At 36.7% G+C, this 19,682-nt stretch overlaps 1 protein-coding gene across 1 annotated transcript in view; it reads right to left on the minus strand.

Annotated features, from left to right (window-relative positions):
* Ythdc2 (YTH N6-methyladenosine RNA binding protein C2) overlaps nt 1-19,682 on the minus strand; it is a 73,609-nt gene that overhangs the window by 45,799 nt on the left and 8,128 nt on the right. The window contains exons 5-10 of the mRNA XM_048419245.3: nt 16,863-17,029; nt 15,550-15,652; nt 14,375-14,531; nt 11,054-11,161; nt 9,266-9,414; nt 4,964-5,099 (exon numbers count right to left, since the gene is read on the minus strand). Of these exons, the coding sequence (XP_048275202.3) occupies nt 4,964-5,099; nt 9,266-9,414; nt 11,054-11,161; nt 14,375-14,531; nt 15,550-15,652; nt 16,863-17,029 (820 nt within the window). The remainder of the gene's footprint in view (nt 1-4,963; nt 5,100-9,265; nt 9,415-11,053; nt 11,162-14,374; nt 14,532-15,549; nt 15,653-16,862; nt 17,030-19,682) is intronic.

Consider the following 19,682-nt stretch of genomic DNA (forward strand, 5'->3'; position numbering starts at 1 on the left):
ATTATCATCCCTGACTTCAAACTCTATTACAGAGGTACAGTATTGAAAACAGCTTGGTATTGGCATAAGAACAGAGAAGTCGATCTATAGAATTGAATAGAAGACCCGGATATTAACCCACAAACCTATGAACACCTGATTTTCAACAAGGGAGCTAAAGGTATACAATGGAAGAAGGAAAGCATCTTTAACAAATGGTGCTGGCATAACTGGATGTCAACCTGTAGAAGAATGAAAGTAGATCCATATCTATCACCATGCACAAAAATCAAGTCCAAATGGATTAAAGACATCAACATTAATCTGACCACTTTGAACCTGATAGAAGAGAAAGTGGGAAGTAGTCTACAAGACATAGGCACAGGAGACCACTTCCTAAGTAGAACCCCAGTAGCACAGACAATAAGAGAAGCAATGAATAAATGGGACCTACTGAAACTGAGAAGCTTCTGTAAAGCAAAGGACACTGTCAGTAAGACAAAAAGGCTACCTTCTGACTGGGAGAAGATCTTCACCAACCCCTCATCAGACAAAGGTCTGATCTCCAAAATATACAAAGAACTCAAGAAACTAGACACTAAAACTCTAATTAACCCAATTAAAAAATGGGGTACTGAACTGAACAGATAATTCATAACAGATAAACTTCGAATGGCCAGAAGACACTTAAGGTCATGCTCAACCTCCTTAGCAATCAGGGAAATGCAAATCAAAACCACTTTGAGATACCATCTTACACCTGTCAGAATAGCTAAACTCAAAAACACCAATGATAGCCTATGCTGGAGAGGATGTGGGGTGAGGGGAACACTCATCCATTGTTGGTGGGAATGCAAACTTGTGCAGCCACTGTGGAAATCAGTGTGGCGGTTTCTCAGGAAACTGGGAGTCAACCCCCCTCAGGACCCAGCAATTCTACTCTTGGGAATATACCCAAGAGATGCCCTATCATACTACAAAAGCATTTGTTGAACTATGTTCATAGCTGCACTACTTGTAATATCCAGAACCTGGAAACAACCTAGGTGCCCCTCAATAGAAGAATGGTTAAAGAAGGTGTGGAACATATACACATTAGAGTTTTACTCAGCGGTAAAAAACAACGACATCTTGAATTTTGCATGCAAATGGATGGAAATAGAAAATGCTTTACTGAGTGAGGTAACCAAGACCCCAAAAGAGGAATATGGTATGTACTCACTCATAAGTGGATTCTAGCCTTAATTAAAGGTCTTTGAGCCTATAATTCGCGATCCTAGAGAAGCTAAATAAGAAGGTGAACCTGAAGAAAATCATATAGTTATCCTCCTGGATATTGGAAGTAGACAAGATTGCCAGGCAAACTTGGGTGCATGGGGTGGGGGGTGGAAGTAAGGGGAGATGGTTAGAGAGAAGGGAGGGGGGAGGATTGGGGATAGCTTGGGGGAATGGGATGGGGGTGAGGGAGGAAGGATGGATATGGGAGCAGAGAGGTATATATCTCAACGAAGGGAGCATTTTAGGGTTTGCAAGAGACTTGATTCTGGAGGGGTTCCCAGGCCCAAGGAGAGGTTCCCAGATTGTTCCCTGGGCAGCAGAGGAGAGGGTGCCTGAACTGGCCTTGGCCCATAACCATACTGAAGAATATTTTGCATATCACCATAGACCCTTCATCTGATGGATGGAGATAGAGACGGAGACCCACGTTGGAGCACTGAACTGAGCCCCCAAGGTCCAAATGAGGAGCAGAAGGAGGGAGAACATGAGCAAGGAAGTCAGGACTGCGAGGGGTGCGTTCACCCACTGATACAAAGGGACTGATCGAATGAGAGCTCACCAGGGCCAGCTGGACTAGGACTGAACAAGCACGTGATCAAACCGGATTCTCTGAATGTGGCTGACACGGGGGCTGACTGAGAAGCCATTGACAATGGTACTGGGTCTTGTTTTGTCTGCATGTACTGGCTTTCTGGGATCCTAGTCTGTTTGGATGCTCACCTTCCTAGACCTGGAGGGAGGGGGGAGAAACTTGAACTTCCCACAGGGCAGGAAACTCTGACTGCTCTTAGGACTGGAGAGGGAGGAGGAGAGGGAATGGGGGGAATGGGAAGGTAATGGGAGGAGGGAAGGAAATGGAAATTTTTTATAAATAAATGAATAAATAAAAAGAAAAAAAAGGGAAAAATTGTCTTCACAATCTAGAAAATCTGTCAGGCATAAACACATACTAAATCTCTTATCACACCAGAAGCAGAAAAAGAAGGTATGTATGTGAAAAACATATTAATTGAACATATTAATGGACAACTGAAAATACCCTCAAGTAAGAATGCTGCCAGGTGGGGTGGGGCCCTTTTTAATTCCAGCACTTAGAAAGCTGAGGCAGGAAGATCATGAGACAGCCAGAACCTCTCCAAGAAGCAAACCATCAAACCCACAAGAAAAAAGAAGAAAGTAAAAGAGGCAAGGAATTTCCTGACACCTTCCATATTAGACATGACTATATGGTACAAATGTTTAAAGGTAGGATTATTGAGCAAATATTTGATCACTTATTTTGAATCCTGTGAACCCACAGAAGAGTAAAGCAGGCAAAGCTCTGTCCTCACAAAATTTACATTCCAGTGTAGGACGGTAGTGAGCAACAACAGCAGCAGGAGCAGCAAGAACAATAAATGACAAATAATCAAAGTAAAAAAAAAATAACAAAGTAGATTAACAAAATAGTAAGAATGGGGTACAGTCTCATTGACCAGAAAAAGCCTCTCTGAGAGGCAATAACTAGCCAGAGGCCTAGATGAAAGAGGCCATTGAGTCTATAGTCAGGATTCCACTTAAACAAAATAAATAAAATTAAAGGACTCTATCAACACATACAAGGAAATTAGGCCCAGTGAAACACCTTAGAAGTGAAAGACATCTCCCACCCAGACTGAACTGAGAACTAAGTTCCATTCTTAGAACCTACATGGAGGAAAGAAAGAATCAACTCCTGCAAGTTGTTTTTGACCTTCACACATAACCCACAGCATGTGTGTCCTCCAATACAAATACAAGCACACTATGTAAAATGTAATTAAAAATATTAAAAAGAAAAGCAACTCATGTTGCTAAAGAACAGTGAACAAAAACAAGAGTGATGGAAAACAAGATTGGAAAGGAAGGTGTTGGGTCAGCTACTTTTTTCTCATTATGATCCAGTACCTGATAAGAAGTTAAGGGAACAGAGGTTTATTCTGGTTCTTGGTTTGAGAGTTTACAGTCCATCCTGGAGGTAAGGACATGGCAAACAGTGGCAGTGGCTCATGGGCTTGGTGGCAGGAGCATGAGATCACTTGCTCACACTTTACAGACCAGAAAACAGCATGACAGAAGGCAGGGCTGGGCTTTAAAAGCCTCAATCCCACCCACAGTGTTCTACTTCCCCCAAAAGTTCTACCTCCTAAAGCTTCCACAACTTCCCAAGCAGCGCCACCAGCAGGAACAAGTGTTAAATACACAGGTCAACAGCGATATTTACATTTAAAGACATCACAGATTCAGTCATAGAAAGGACTTTATTTTCTTCACAGTATAATCAGAAGAAAGGGAAAAGTAGACCAGTGGGATTTTGGATAGATAATCTGATCCCTCTAAGGAAAACACAATTTACTGACAAAAGAGAAATAGTTGGTGGATTACTACAACAGTCATGGGACATCATCTTAAAAAATAAATTTAAAAACTTAAGGGTCTAAATGATACTTAAAGCCACTGTTCTAGCTTCAGTTCTGCTGCTATGATAAATATACTGACAAAGAGGAACGCAGGGAAGAAAGGGCTTTTATTCCACTTACAATTCCAGACCATGGTCCATCAGTTTGAGGAAGTCAATATTAGAGATTTAGTAAAGAGTAGAGAAAAATGAATAGCTAATGTTGTTTTTTAGTTGTTTTCAGTTTCAATTACTCACTCTTACATAGTTCAGGACCCTCTACCCAAAGCCCACAATGGGCTGGGTCTTCCCATATCAATTATAGCAACCTCCTGCAGACCAGCCCAATGTAGACAATCACTCTCTTCCCAGGAGACTTGAGAGTGTGTCAAGTTGACAATTAATGCTAATCATCATAGCCATTAACAGATGAGATCCATCTAAGGAGTGGATGTAAATAAAAAAATAAAATGAAAGCCTTAAAATTGAGGACCATGGACTTGAATGTGAGGGGAGAGGGAGGAAAATTTTGTGCCAGGAAAACCAAGAATTAATAGATTTTTTTAAAAAAAAAATGAAAAAAGGAAAACAAAAGCCAGGCTGAAACATCAAAAGCTGAAGATAAAGAAAATGTTTAAAAAACAAAATAGTCAATAATCACAACAGTAACAAAGCTAAGGATTTAGATAAGAATATTTGACTTCTAAAGCATTCCCAGTGCCGATTTTCTGTGACCATTCTGCCTGCTAACTAGAAGCCTACAGAATTACAGACTGGATGTCTGGCTGTCAATAGCCATGAAAGTCAACTAATAAAACAGGACGACAATTCATTAGTGAAGACATATATCACATGACATCAAGTATGTAAGTGTATGTGAATCAGAACCTGAGCCCATACAAAGGTAATAAAATCATCATTTACTAGATGACTCTAAGCATCCCAAAGTTATTACCTATCTTTCATCAATCTCAAACCTCTTTGTGACCCTAATTTTTTTCCTACATCATGGAGTCAAGGACCAGATTGCATGAATGTATACAACACAAATACAAAAACAATTACATGGATGTATTACAACACAAATATATAAAAACATTTCTGTAAGTAACTGTAATATCTGTGAGGACCTAAAGGAAATCACTTTAGAGATATTAACATATTCAAAACAATATAAAGCACTTGAAATAAAATTATAGTAAACAATATGCCACACATACTTTTTATATTATACTCTATTTGTATCACAAATAATGGCAAGAGAAATTGTTTTTATTTAAATAAACTTACCACTGACATTTTCAGTTAAAATAAGATGAAAGACCTGAGCAAAAGCATCAACATCTTTATGTAGCCATATGTCAGAAAGGCAAGCATCCATTTCTTTGATTAACCATGGTTCAAGGCAATTCACATCTTTTTCTGTCTTTTGAAAACAAAAAAGCAAAGATTACAAATTATCAAACTGCTTACTATTTGCTTACTACAAGGAAAGTAAAATGGTCACAATCATCCTTAGAATTAAAAAGCATACAATATCCATATACTATTATAGCACAAGTCTCTAATTTCATCTTATAAACATTATTTTTCATAATACTGTATTGATGTAGGATTTCCCTCTATATGCTGTGATTACCATTAACGAATAAAGAAACTGCTTTGGACCCATAGTAGGGCAGAACTTAGGTAGGCAGGGAAAACTGGACTGAATGCTGGGAGAAGGAAGGTGGAGAGAGGGACACCACGGATTTGCCCCCTGGAGATAGATGTGCTAAAGCTTTGCTGGTAGGCCACAACCTCGTGGTGACGCACAGATAAATGGAAATGGGTTAAATTAAGATATAAGAGTTAGCCAATAAGAAGTTAGAGCTAATGGGCCAAGCAGCGGTTTAATTAATACAGTTTCTATATGATTATTTCGGGTCTAAGCTAGCTGGGCAGTGGGAAACCAACAAGTGACCCTTATTACTACAACTGGCACACCAACATTGTGGACTAAATCCATGTAAAACCTGAGAGGGCTTGAAAAGAAATTATAAACACACACACAAAATAAACAAAGTTTAGCCGCATTTATTTTTCAGCTGGACACTTGTCACAGCTCCTTTAAGAGAGGCTTTCCTGATTCAAATATAGCAAGAAAAAAAAAAAAGCCACACCATTTTGAAATGCCGGCATTCTGGGTCGTGCTTCAGCACAAACTCTGACCCCTTCAGGCAGGCAGTCTGGCTACAGAGCATCTGAGTGAAGTGTGTGAGTAGACTGCTACAGCTTGCTTAGTGGTGACATGGACTGGCTGTGTGCCTGAGAATGGGGTAGTGTGCATGGCTCTCAGAGGCACAAGTGGCTCCACCATGCTGGCAGTACCATACATATCATAGTAATGGCATAGCTTAAGTTTTAGACTGAGCAGGCAGGCAAGCAGTACCATATATACTATAGTAATAGTGCTGCTTAAGCTTTACGAAGCGCTTAGCATTTTAAAAATTGCTCCTGGAAAGTAAAAAAATTACAGATATGCAATAAAGACAAATTCAGATGGAAAAGAACTCTAAATGAGCCACAGGGTTGGATAAATGTGTGTTGGATAAACATTTAAAAGGGTAAAGTTTTAGAGTAAAAGGAATAAAGAAAAACAAGACATATAAAAATGGAAAATTCATAGAGTCTGGATTATGTATATTATTGTGATTTCTTTTTTTTACTGTTTTTTTACTGTGAGAGGCATTTCATTATATGGGCTGCTAAGCTAAACCAGTATGTATATTATAAAGGTATCCTGACTTCAGAATTTGGGTCTAAGGATATGGTTTTTTGGAAAAGAGGTTCTTCTCTTTTTCCACGGAGGATGAGAACCTGTGGATTGCCTCCAGACTGTTGTGGTTTGATGGAACAAGACCCCCTGAAAGGTTGCCTTGAACACCCCTTAAAAAATTAATTTGCCCAATAAACAGCAGGAAGGAGTTTAGAGAAACTACACCCATATTCCCAAGTATTGTTTTTAAATATTTCTTTATATTTAAATGGGGATGTGATATAGATATGAATAATTTGCTTTGGTATGGATCTTTGTTTATTGGTACAAATTTAAGGTCAATTTTGTTATTCAGTATATATGTATTTCTGATCTTGATTAAGGTATTGTGTTTGTGCAGCTCATTTAAAAGTGTAATGTATAATTAAGAAATATAGGTTAATAGATAATCATCTATAATAGTCAAGCTTGTAGTCACGTTAGGTTTTCTAGATATATAATTCAGTTAGATAAGTATTCTTCAAATCTTTCAGAGACCTTCAAAATATGACATTTAAATGTTTTAATAACTAAGGACTTTTTACAACATGAGACACATCTGCTCCTCGCAGCACCAATTACTTTGAAAGGAAGATGGGCATTGAAGAGGTTCCTTATGAAGTTTGCTAGCCATTTGGGCAAGAAACTGTTCCTGCCTGAACTGCTGAACAGGACATGCAAGACCCACAGAGAAATGACTGCTGAACTTGCCTAAAGGTAAGATGATCCTTTGGGATTCCTACTTCATGAAAAGTGTTTGCTAGACATTCTGCAGGACAAAGAAAGTGACTGACACACTGCAAATATAGGTGGAACTGTCTTTGAAATTTCCTGATATGTGGAAAAGTCTGCTGGATATTATAGACCAATAGGCTGAAGAAGGATGCCCCCACAGTACAGAAAAAACTTGGGTGACTGTCCAGGCAGTGAGATGTCTGTCAATTCTAGAGTTTTGGAAGTTGCTTACAACGTACTTACTATTTACTTAGGTAATATTATATCCTTCCGGCATCTTTGAAGGAGTTAAAGAATTTTCAGTTATAGTTTTCCTTAGATATGATAAAAGATAAAATAGATATAACTGTAACTCTTGTTTGATACCTGTTTTATTATATGTAATTTTACTATGTTGAAGTTTAAACCTTCCTGTTTATTTAAACAGAAAATGGGAGGTGATGTGGAATTTCCCTCTGTTGTGATTACCATTAATGAATAAAGAAACTGCTTTGGACCTATAGCAGGACAGAACTTAGGTAAGCAGGGAAAACTGGACTGAATGCTGGGAGAAGGAAGGCAGAGAGAGGGATGCCACAGAGCCGCCGCTGGAGATAGACATGCTGAAACTTTGCTGGTAGGCCACTACCTCATGGGGATGCACAGATAAATGGATATGGGTTAAAGTAAGATGTAAGAGTTAGTCATCTAACATAGAGACATATAACATATGACATATAGTCATCTAACATAACATAAGAAGCTAGAGCTAATGGGCCAAGCAGTGATTTAATTAATACAGTTTCTATGTGATTATTTCAGGTCTAATCTAGCCAGATGGCCAGGAACCAACAAGCGACCCTTCTTACTACACTACATTTTGATACTACAGTCATCTTTTATCTGAAAGTGAGCTTGTCAGCAAAGTACTAGCCACATGATTTTGCCACATTAACTAATTGTGCTTCTGATGGTAAATGTACCTACACAGCACTGGTTTCTTTTCCAGCTACATCAGAAGAAACATCATCCTAGAGTGTAACACTAATACCACTGTCTGCTCTCCATCAAGTATATCAGAGTTTCTACTGGCATGGAGGCTCTCACCTATAGTCTCAGCAACTCAGGAAATTAAGGCAGGAGAACACAAGTTTCAAAGCCATCTTGTGCTACATATCAAGTTTCCAGATAACATGGACTGTCTCAAAAGCCCAAAAAGAATTCTTTTCCTATCCTAACTCCCCCTCAAAGGAGTTATGTTAGCAGAGAAACAGATTATACCAGGCCTTAAAAGTTTCTCCTATAATATCCAACTTGGTTCTTAAAACCACCAGTTTACACAGTCAAAATGCTAATCACTGACTGGAAAAATTGCTCAGCCATTAAAAGCTAGGATTACTGTCAAATGCTGATCACCAATTCAAATGGATCTTCCCTACACTAAACCATTTTAAAGCATCCTTTAGGAGTCTCCATTAAAACTCAGGCATAATTCTTCTAGATTCATCAAAATTTAAACACTAGTATAGAATGTGAGCAACCCCACATCTCATGGGGGAAAAAAAGAGCTAAGTTTGGGGCTGGAAAGATAGCTCTGCAGTTAAGAGCACTTGCTGCCTTGACAGAGAACCTGCATCTGGCTCCCACCAGCACTTACATGATGGCACACAATCACCTGTAAATCCAGTTCCAGGGGATCCCATTGTCTCCTATGGGCTCTGAGGCTATGTGCACTGATATGCACACACATGCATGTAGGCAAAACATTCATACGCATAAAATAAAAATAAACAAACCTTTAAAAACAGATAAACTATTCTTCTAAAAATAAAGTTTGGACCATGGGTATTGATCAAGAGTAAAGAGCTTACAAAGCCCTAAATTTAATCACCAACCCTTTTTTAAAAAGAGGTAGATTACTGTAGATTCTGAAAATATATTGTAGAGCAAAGTAAACTAAGAGAATTGCCCCCACTAACAAAGTAAAAAGAAAAATAGTATAACCTCATTAAAGTTGTTTAATCCACAAAATTTTTACTCAAAATATCATTACAAACCAGTATATTAAAATAGCATCTTACCAGCTGACTAAAGACAGCATCACCTCCATCATCTAATAAATCATACTCTTCAGACACACTTGCAACAGCTCTCTGCCTCTGAGAATCTGGCTTGAAAGTATTCTCTTGAGCTGAGTACCATTCTGTGAGTGTGGTCTGCTGTTTCTCTTCTAAATTATAAAGGAAAAAAAATAAGTAGATAAGTCCTTTCCTTTTGATAATGTGTTCGTTTGTTTCAAAAAATAAGAAACAGGGCTGGAGAGATGGCTCAGAGGTTAAGAGCATTGCCTGATCTTCCAAAGGTCCTGAGTTCAATTCCCAACAACCACATGGTGGCTCACAACCATCTGTAATGGGTTCTGGTGCCCTCTTCTGGCCTGCAGACATACACACAGACAGAATACTGTATACATAATAAATAAATATTAAAAAAAATAAGAAACAAAACCAAAAACCTAAGTGAATCTTATACTGCTTGAGAGCTGGCTTTACTTTGGAGTTACTCTTACTAAATACATTGGGTCTTTCATCAAGTTGTGCAACATAAAGACATATGAAACTACATAAAAACATTTGTCTACGGGGAAGAAGTTTGCTTCTAACCCAGAGTTTCAAGAAGAGCATCTTTCCCCATAATATACCTACTGTTTAAATCAATGACTAATATCCATATGGCATTTTGTAAAAAATTATTAAACTTATCTCAAATGTTTCACATACAAAAAAATCAGAAGTTTTAAAAGTTTCAACATCTACATTTTATAATTTGCATGCAAGCAGTGATGACCTCTGCAATGACAGAGAAATCACTAACTACATATTCAAGTGGAGAATCAATAGTTGTGTGCCCCTGACCATACACAGTAAACAAAGAAATAAGAGTACAACCAAGTATACTATAAAAAGGAAAAGAAGACATAAATTCTAATTCACACACAGAAACACAGTATGCCACTGTAAGAATTTCTTAAAGCAAATACTGATAAAAATGAAAGTAAAGATAAAAATCATATAATAATACCAGATTTGGAAATCTTGCTGGGAATAGAGAACATGCTGTAAACCTAGTATTCACTAAGTAGAGAAAAAATATTAAGCAAGCTCAGGCCAACGTGAGCCATGTCATGACCAGGCCAAATGAGATCATGTCTTAGAAAATAAAAAGTTGGAAACCAAAATTTCAAGAGAGCTAAGCCTGCTGTCATCAATCAAGACACTCCTTCCACTCCCTCCCATTAATGTCTTAATTCTACCTATTGAGGTAAGCTATGGGAGCAACCACATATCCCACTGCTTTCTGAAAACCCTGACTAGGCCTCTGGATTCAGACACACTCAACATCCTCAATTTCAACATGTACTTTAGTTCCTTTTCACAGATCATAACTTCTGGATATAAACCAGAATACAAAAGTATATCCCAAAGGTTAGAAAGATGGCTCAGCCATTAAGAACAATAGCTGTCATTCCAGAGGACCTGAGTTCTGTTCTCAGGACCCATGGGGAGGCTCATAGTCAGCTGCAACTCCAGTTCCAAGGGATTCTATGATCTCTTCTGGCCTCTGCAGGCACAGCATGCACATGGTATACAGACATACATGCACATAAAACACCCCACACATATTTAATAAAAATAAATATAAATAAATAAAATAGCCCCTTAAAAAGTCTATTTAGGACAAAAGTATCACATAATTTTATCTAATTATATGCAAGAGAAAATGTTTTCAAGTATCCTTGTTCTCTAAGCTAAGACTACAGCATTATAAGAAATAAATTTTAACAATAATTTTCTTGCTAAAATCCTTACCTCGTTGCTTTTCCTTTTTGTACTTTAACATTTCTTTGTTGGTATATCCAGTAGTTCTTAAAATATCTTCCAGAAACATTTCTTTTACTTCAAATGGTCTTCCCTGTACTAAAGAATAAAAATGTTTAAATATCCAATTTGTATCCTATAGATAATTCACAAAAAAGTAAGAATTCTCACATGTAATGAAGCATCTCAAAATATACAAAACTGTTTCACAGTGTTTTTTGAAAGTTAAAAGTCACTGTTTGCAGTGACTCCCGGTACTTGCCATTAACTGCAACGCTGCTCTGTAGACATGTGACTAGAGGGGACAACTGATTTCACATTCTAGCAAGTGCTCACAAGCTTTCCCCCTAGTATTTACTACCTACTTGCCATGTGCCTGGTATCACATTAGAGACTGGGAGTACCATGTTAAGTACAAACAGTGCTACTTCCTACTTCCATTTTGGTACACAAAGCAGGGAACACCAGAAACATGAAAAAAAAATGTAAACAGAAACATATCCAATGTCCAACAAGAAAGTCCTATAAGAAAGAAGTATGGGATATCATGACAGTGTACTACAGGTAAGTGACCACATCAAGAAAAGATTTTTATGAGACATTGGAGAACAAAGACATAAAATAACTGCACTCCACAGAAGGTACATAGTATGTGAGGAAAACACATTATGAACAAAGTCACTGCGGTGGAACTAGAATGAGGCTGTTTTCAAGAAACAGAAAGGAAAGCAGAATAGGAGAGATGAGAAAAGGATAAAGCCAGAGAAACAAATGCAGTCACATTAAGGGTCTTTGTCTTGAAATAAAGGTCACTCAAAACTTAAGAGAGTGGTCAGCATCATCAAAATTTGCCTTCAGAAAGGAATGCCATAGAAATAATATGGAGAATGGATTTTTCAAAACAGAAGAGTAGAACCAGACTAGGCAGTGACAGGAAAAGAAGAAAACAGGTTAAATAAGAATAGTGATAGTGCCGGACGGTGGCGGTACATGCCTTTAATCCCAGCACTCGGGAGGCAGAGGCAGGCGGATCTCTGTGAGTTCGAGGCCAGCCTGGTCTACACGAGCTAGTTCCAGGACAGACACCAAAAACTACAGAGAAACCCTGTCTCAAAAATAAAAAAAAAAAAGAATAGTGATAGTGAACACTAAAAAACAAAACAAAAATCTTAGATGGATTATTGAAACGGAAAGTAAAATAAAGAGAAATCATAATTACATTTGTTATCAAAATATTTGTTTAATCCACTATAATACCTGGATATATGTCTTGCCCTTGTTTCTCTGAGTAACAAGGAAAGCTAAAGAGAAATATGTTGGCCAGTGAAAATTGCAGTTTCTTTCCATGCTTATGAAAGGAGACAAGCAAACTTTGAATGAGCACAGGGATAAATTCCATGTGCCTAATATTATTAATTATTAATATTAATTAATAAAGAAAATATTATTAATATTATTAGATAAATGTACAAGTTTGAGACTTAGGTGACTCTAGATATGAGTCTAGATATAGACAGACCCAAGATATGCAAGACAAAAAGAAAAATCATAATTTATATTTTAAGTATTCAGTTTAGGACATATTAGAAGTGATGTACCTATAATATTTCTACATTCAAAACTCTGGAGAACAATCATCAGTATACAATAGAAAGCAGGAACCTCAAGCATTTAAAAAAAAAAGCTTCCAGGGAAATTAAATATACATCCACAATAGCTAGTAGAGTTGCAAAAAAGGGCAGGGAGAGAGAAGGGAAAAAGAGTGAACAGAAACAGAAATGAATTAAAATTAAGAAAACAAAGGTAAAACAAAAATACCAACATATGAGTACATGCACACAAAGAGAAATCCAGAGAGAAAAGTAAGAAAACACTGTAATGTAGGATAAGATTCAAGAAGCAATGATCCCAAATAAACCGAGATCTGAGAATTAATCTCTCTCTCTTTCTCTCTCACATACATACACACACCTCTCTCTCTCACACACACATACACACACACACACGCTAATGTGATGCAGTGTAGAATATATATATATATATATATGTTGCCTAATATCTAAATATTTGGCTTAGTATTTAAATGCCAAAATAATATTGCTAAGAATTCCCAAATGGGACCCACATGATAGGAAAAAACCAATTCCCACATTTTCCTATAACCTCCACTCAAGCACTATGGCATCTACGCACATGTACGTGCACACACACAGAACAAAATGTAATTTAAAATAAGAATGATGCATGAACAGCTTCTAATAATTCAAAAATGTAAATCAATCATCCTTTAGAAAAACTTATATAGTGAATATTAATAAAATAATGATGAAAGGACCTCAGTATATGATGGCAGGCTAGAAGATGCCTTCCTGCAACCCAGTGAAGGAGAAGTACCAAGACAAGAAAATCAAATGAGGAAGAGCTTGGGAAACATACAAAGGGAGTCATAGTATGGCTGAAAAGTGCAGGGAAACAAAACAAAAAATAAGCAAAAAGGATGCATTGTTCTTAGCATATGGAAGGGAAGCAGAAGTCTCTCCAGAAGGTAAACTAGGCAGTCCAGGAGAAAAGAAGCTACAATGTTTATCTACAGAACTTGGATCCAGTTGTAGGTATCGCTGAGACAACTGATTTAAAAAGCAGGACAGGTCAGGAGTAGACAGGGGTCCCCCAGCTTAGAGGTGGTGGGTCATACTAGGAAAAAATCTATTGTTTAAAACTAACATACATTAGAGTCCTGAGACAAGAAGTATTCAAGACAGGGAACCTAGATTCAAACTGCCATAGTCTTAGGGTTAAAGACAATATAAAGAGGCATTTGGGCCCAATGATGACAAGCCAAAACGTGAAGGAAGTTAAGAGGTACAGCTCAAGCAGTACAAGGAAAGGAAGCCTAATGTACCAGCATTAGAATAGACCTCACCAACCAAGAATAAGTCTGGAGTTTGACAACCTCAAGCCTGGGATCAGCAAGAAGATCAACATGACAGTATAGACAACTGTCCCCAGAGATCAGGCAGTGAAGTGCAGAAGCTACAAAACAGTGTTTGAAGAGAAACACAGGACTAAAAGCAGCTTGCTTCTTTTTAAGGTTCGATAACTGGATTTGCTACATAGCATCAGAGAGCTACCAATGCAAAAGAGAGGTCAACGTAGAGAAAGACCACTATGAAGCCTGTCTCACGGAAAACATAAACGAATATCCTCCACTTCAGAATATCTCCCAGTTTCTGTTTAAATAAACAAATATAGCATTATCACACTTCAAAATTTTACTTCAAAGAAATTATAGAAAATAACTGATAGTCATACTATATATCACTGGACAACTTCCAAAATATCTTATGAAGAGATTCACATCCAAGGCAGCACTAGAAAGTATTAGTTTCAAAGTTGGGTGTTTTTGCAACAAATCTCTTAATTTTGTAAGTAAAAAATCACTGAACCGATCCCTTTCATGCACTTCATCCTGCAATGAATAGAAACAGAAATGAAACCATGGATCAGGTAAAACACTGTGGACAACTCGGTCTTTAAAAGAAAAACACTGCTAAATTTACGTTGCTAAATTAAATAAGGAAAGGCCAACCAATACCACAGAACATTTGCAGTATGTACAATTTAGATATCATACATTAACAACTTATTGTAGATGACAAAGTATTGTCCCTTTTCATACAGAATGTAAAACCAAAAAAAACCTATAAAAATTCTAAATTATCTCAGTCTATTAAATACAGTCTTAATATAAACAAAATCAATTTATATATATGGTAGTATACCCTTATAATCTCTGTCACTCAGGAGACTAAAGCAAGAAGACGGCAAGCTAAAGGCCATCCTAAGCAATACAGCAAAATTCTTTGTCAAATGAAGGCAAAAGCAAACAAAAACCTGTGTATACATACCTGTTAGCACTAGGGAGCAAGTGAATCCTTTAGTTAGGCAAGATTTTTCTTAAAGGCTATTTAAAACTATTTAAGGCTTATTAAAGGCTAAAACAACTTATTCTAATTTTTTTTCTGACAGAAACTAGAAAACAGCTTAGAATACTTTAATGAGGGTCATTATTACTTTACAAGTAGCTAATTAATTCAGAAATTTAACCACAAAGTTAAGACTATAAAGTATATAGCTACAATTAGGAAATCTGTGACATTAAAGCAGTAATTAAAAAGCTAAGTATAGTGACTAAAAAAAGTGTTTACCATTTCCAGAAAATTCTAGATACATGCATTACTTTCATAGATGAAAAGCATATTTTCAAAAACCTCTTCTCCTGTTTATCTCTCCCGTGACACCCAATGATAAGAACACCTTTATGCAATGTAAGACATAGTCCTAATAATTACACCACCAAATTACCTTGAAGAGAACCCACTAAATACAACAGTTCATTCTCATCTTACCCTATTCTTAAAATATCATTATTTAATTAAATATTAAGCTGTCTCAGTTATACATGGCAAATTCAACAATAGTCTTACCACAATGACATGGGTCACAGTTGACAATGTGCTATCACCTGCCATCAATGTACGAAGCAATACCCCATTAGTGCAAAATGTCAAAAGTGTCTTTGGAGAAACTCTATTTAAAAAAATCAAAATAAAGTACACAATTACAAATCTTTTACATAATCAAAATACAGTTACTTTAAATGCTTACCACATACACTTTAGCAAATAATACAAATAATATTTATATTATTATGAATATTATTGGTGTACTATTACATGTGGTTTGTTAGAAGTTACATAAAATACATATATAATGCCTGACAATCACAAATTTCATCAAAAATAGCTTTTAAGTAAGTAAGCTATATACTTTGTTAAAGAACTTAAGTATGTTTAAAATTTAAAAATTTTAGTTCAGTTAAAAAAATTACAAGTGAAAAAAAGTTTTCAGTCATTGCTACAAACCAAGAAATGCTAACACTTGTTAAGAAGGTATTAGTAAGTATTGCAGTATGCTAAGCATCCTTGGTCTGAAAATTCAAACTCCCAATTGTCTAGCTTCAGAGTTTAGAACATTCCATATGCTCAACCAGTAAAGTTTACACTGATATCCACAACCCAAAAGATTCTAAAATCTGATTACACATGATCCCAAGCATTTTGGATAAGGGATACTCAGTTGCATATTATCACTAAAACTGAGTCACTATCATATACTGAGTTCCTATCCAAACTTCTCAATAGATTACTGTCCCAGACACTAGATGGCGTAGTAGCTCATTTTGTAAGATAAAATCTCAGCAAGGTCAAGCAGCTTGTACTTGATCATAACACTGTAAAAGGGTTTATATCTATAGCTCAGGTGCACAAAACCTCAGTAAGTTTAGATATAAAATCAATATCTGAATATAGATTTACTGGTAGCAAAATTATCACTTAATTTTTTGTTTTTTTGTGATTTTTTAAGTTAATTTTTTATTTTTAAATAAAATATAATTAAACCACTTCTCCCTGCCCTTTCCTTCCAGCAGTCCCTCCCATGTTCCCCCACATTCTCAAATGAGACACCCTTATTTTTATTATTGTTACAGACATGTGTACAAATAGTTAAACATAATCTGCTAAGTCCAATTTTGCTGTTAATGTTTTCATAGTTTCAGAAAATAGACTACTTAATCTCCCTCTCTCCACAGTCACTCACTGCTTGTGTTCTCTGTCTAAAGGTGGGACCCTTGACACTTCCCCCTCCACTTAACATCATTATCTAATCCTCTATTTTTAGTCAAATGTATGTATTTAGCCAGCTTTAAACATGTTGAATGGTGGAAGACTGTCTTTACCTGCTTTCTAATCGGATCTGATAACCAATTGTTTGACCAATTCTTTCCCTTCTCTCGGCGGCAACTCTTTCAGCCACAGCAATAGCAGCTAATCGTCTTGGCTGAGTACAAAATATTCGGCAGGGAATGCCATTTTTAAAGCAATCATCTAATAGGAACTGAGGAATCTAAAATAAAAATTTTAAATCATTATGAGATAGCATTCACTTTGTATACCAGAAATATTAACACAAATCAAATTTCAAAGTCCCATAACATGTCAAGACATTAACTAATCTTCAAATCAGTAAGTCTCATGACTACCAATGAGAAAGTGAATTTTAAGAGATTTTGTTTACAATGAAAACTAAAATTAAATATTTTAAATCAAATCTAACAAAAAATACTCAAGGTAAAGAAGACCTTCAAATACTTCTGAAAGTCAAAATAACCAGACTATACTAAGAAATGAATCCTGGATGGTAACAACCACTACGGTTACTTCCCTCCAAATTATCCTATAAAGACAACGAAATGACAAAGTTCCACTATGATTTTTTTTTAATAGTGAAAATTAAGAAATAAAAATACTCACAATACTAGAATTACAAATACTTTTTCATAATAAAATTCAGGAGCGCCACACATATTTTATTATATAAATAATATATATATAATAATATATAAATAAGAAATCTTATTGGGGCTAGCAAGATGGCTCAGTAGTTAAGAGCACTCATTGCCCTTCCAGAGTATCTGGCTTCATTTGATTCCCAGCACCCACATGGCAGTTCACAATTACCTATAACTCCAGTCCCAGAAGATTGAGACCTTCTTCTGGTCTCTGTGAGCACTGTAATCATATGGTACATAATGATACTGATATAACCCAAACCCAAAAAGACAAGTGCTGTAAATTCTCTCGCATACATGTATACTAGCTTAAGTGTGTCTAAATTTGAATACCAACAGAAGGGAGGAAACTAAGGGCAATGAAGGCGGGTAGTTTCAAGAAAACCGGGCAAAATACAGGGGGAAAGGGGAATAAAAAAAATAGGAAGAGTTCAACTAGTGTAGGAGAGCAGAAGGCAGCATGGTAGGAGTGTGGAGAGAAAGAACTAATGCTAAAAACCTCTAAAAATGCCACATGGGAACCTACTGTTGTAGGAGCTTCCTGAAAATCCATACACATTATATAAAAGGAGTTTAAATGGAGTTGCCCTATAATGGGAGACACAAAAGGTTATTAAATAAAAAGGCCAGTAAGGTTACATCTTTTTGAGTTGTTGGTCAGTGGGGTCCCATAGATCCACCCAAACACTACAGACTATTGCCACTGTTCTTGGTTACCCTCCAGAACCTGGTAGGAACCTACTGCTGAAGACACCACATACTTGAGTCACAGAACAAGAAACATCAAGATGGTACTAACCTGAAAGCATCCTCCTTACTGACTAGCTTACAGAGTGCTGAAGGTGTTATGCATACTACCAGGGAAGAAAAATAATTAATAGTCTTAACCAGATGTGAGCCTGTGAGCTATAATAGCTATGGCCTACCAAGATATTCCACTTGAACAACAGTGGTGTGAATATTACAGGGGTAAAGCCACCCATTTCTGACTGGATTTAAAGCCTGCTGCACAAGACAGAACTCATACCTGGTACTGTTAACTGAGCCAAAACCCTGGAGCTGGCTAGGACATACGCCCTAGGGAATAACACTGAGTAAGTAATATTATTTTGCTCAATGGATATAGTAATAAATTCTCCATTTTTAACTTTATACTCATAGATCAGTACATCACTAAACCCTCATTGGAGAAGTTTCATTACACAGTATAGGGTAATTAATTAATACAAAGACTTATAACTGGTCAATGTTCAGAGAATAAGAGACTATGGAATGCTCAGCTCTAAATGGGACAGCAGTATCACATCCCTTCCCCCAAGGCTCAGGAATCATTGTAAACAGAACAGAAAGACTGTAAGAGACACAGGCAGCAGATGTCTGCAGCAAAACAGCATTTGTTTACTTGTCAGTGCCACTGTACACATGAACTCATAGTAGCTGTGACTGCATGCACAGGATCTGCACAAGATCCGCACAAAATCCCAGCATGGGTAGAAGGACTCATGAAGTTCCAGCAGTAGCTGAAGAGCTATCGGCAACTGGTGGCTGCTGGTGAAGGGAAAGACAGGGATACAGCCCCTGAGCGGCATAGTAAGTGAACTGAATGGATTTTTTATGAGTTCATGAAGTTGGGAAGAAATCATGGCAAGGGATAGGAGAGAATCTGGAAGGGAGAAGAAGGTTGATTCAATTAACATGCACAAAATACATGCATGAAATTCTCAAACAAAAAGATGAATAAAAAATTCTTTCACTTTCTACGTAATAGCCTCCATATCACTTACATTATGAATATAAAAAAGGGAAATATTCAAAAATACTTTATTTCCTGAAACTGGCTAATAGACTTCTTTAAATTCTGTCTAGCTTTGTGGTTCACAGAACAGAAACATCAGGAATCTTTAGCATTAAAGTAAATCTTAACACTAGGTGCTAGTTGGTACTATGTGGCATCTTGTAGAGATCATCTCTAAACCTCACCCTAAAATGAACTAATTATCAGTACCATTTTATGAATGGAAACAAGCTCACAATGGTTACAAAGTCAGATGAAGTCTTCACGTCTAATTGATAAAATTACAGGAATCTGAACTCCAGACCCAGCCTCCTTCCAATATAATAAATCACATAACTTCTGTTTCCTTGAAGACCAAAGGCACTGGTTTAAATAATAAGGCAGGGTGTGGCAGCACACTCCTTTCTTTAATC

Source organism: Myodes glareolus, chromosome 13 (assembly GCF_982192425.1).
Source record: "Myodes glareolus chromosome 13, mMyoGla1.1, whole genome shotgun sequence".
NCBI lineage: Eukaryota > Metazoa > Chordata > Mammalia > Rodentia > Cricetidae > Myodes > Myodes glareolus.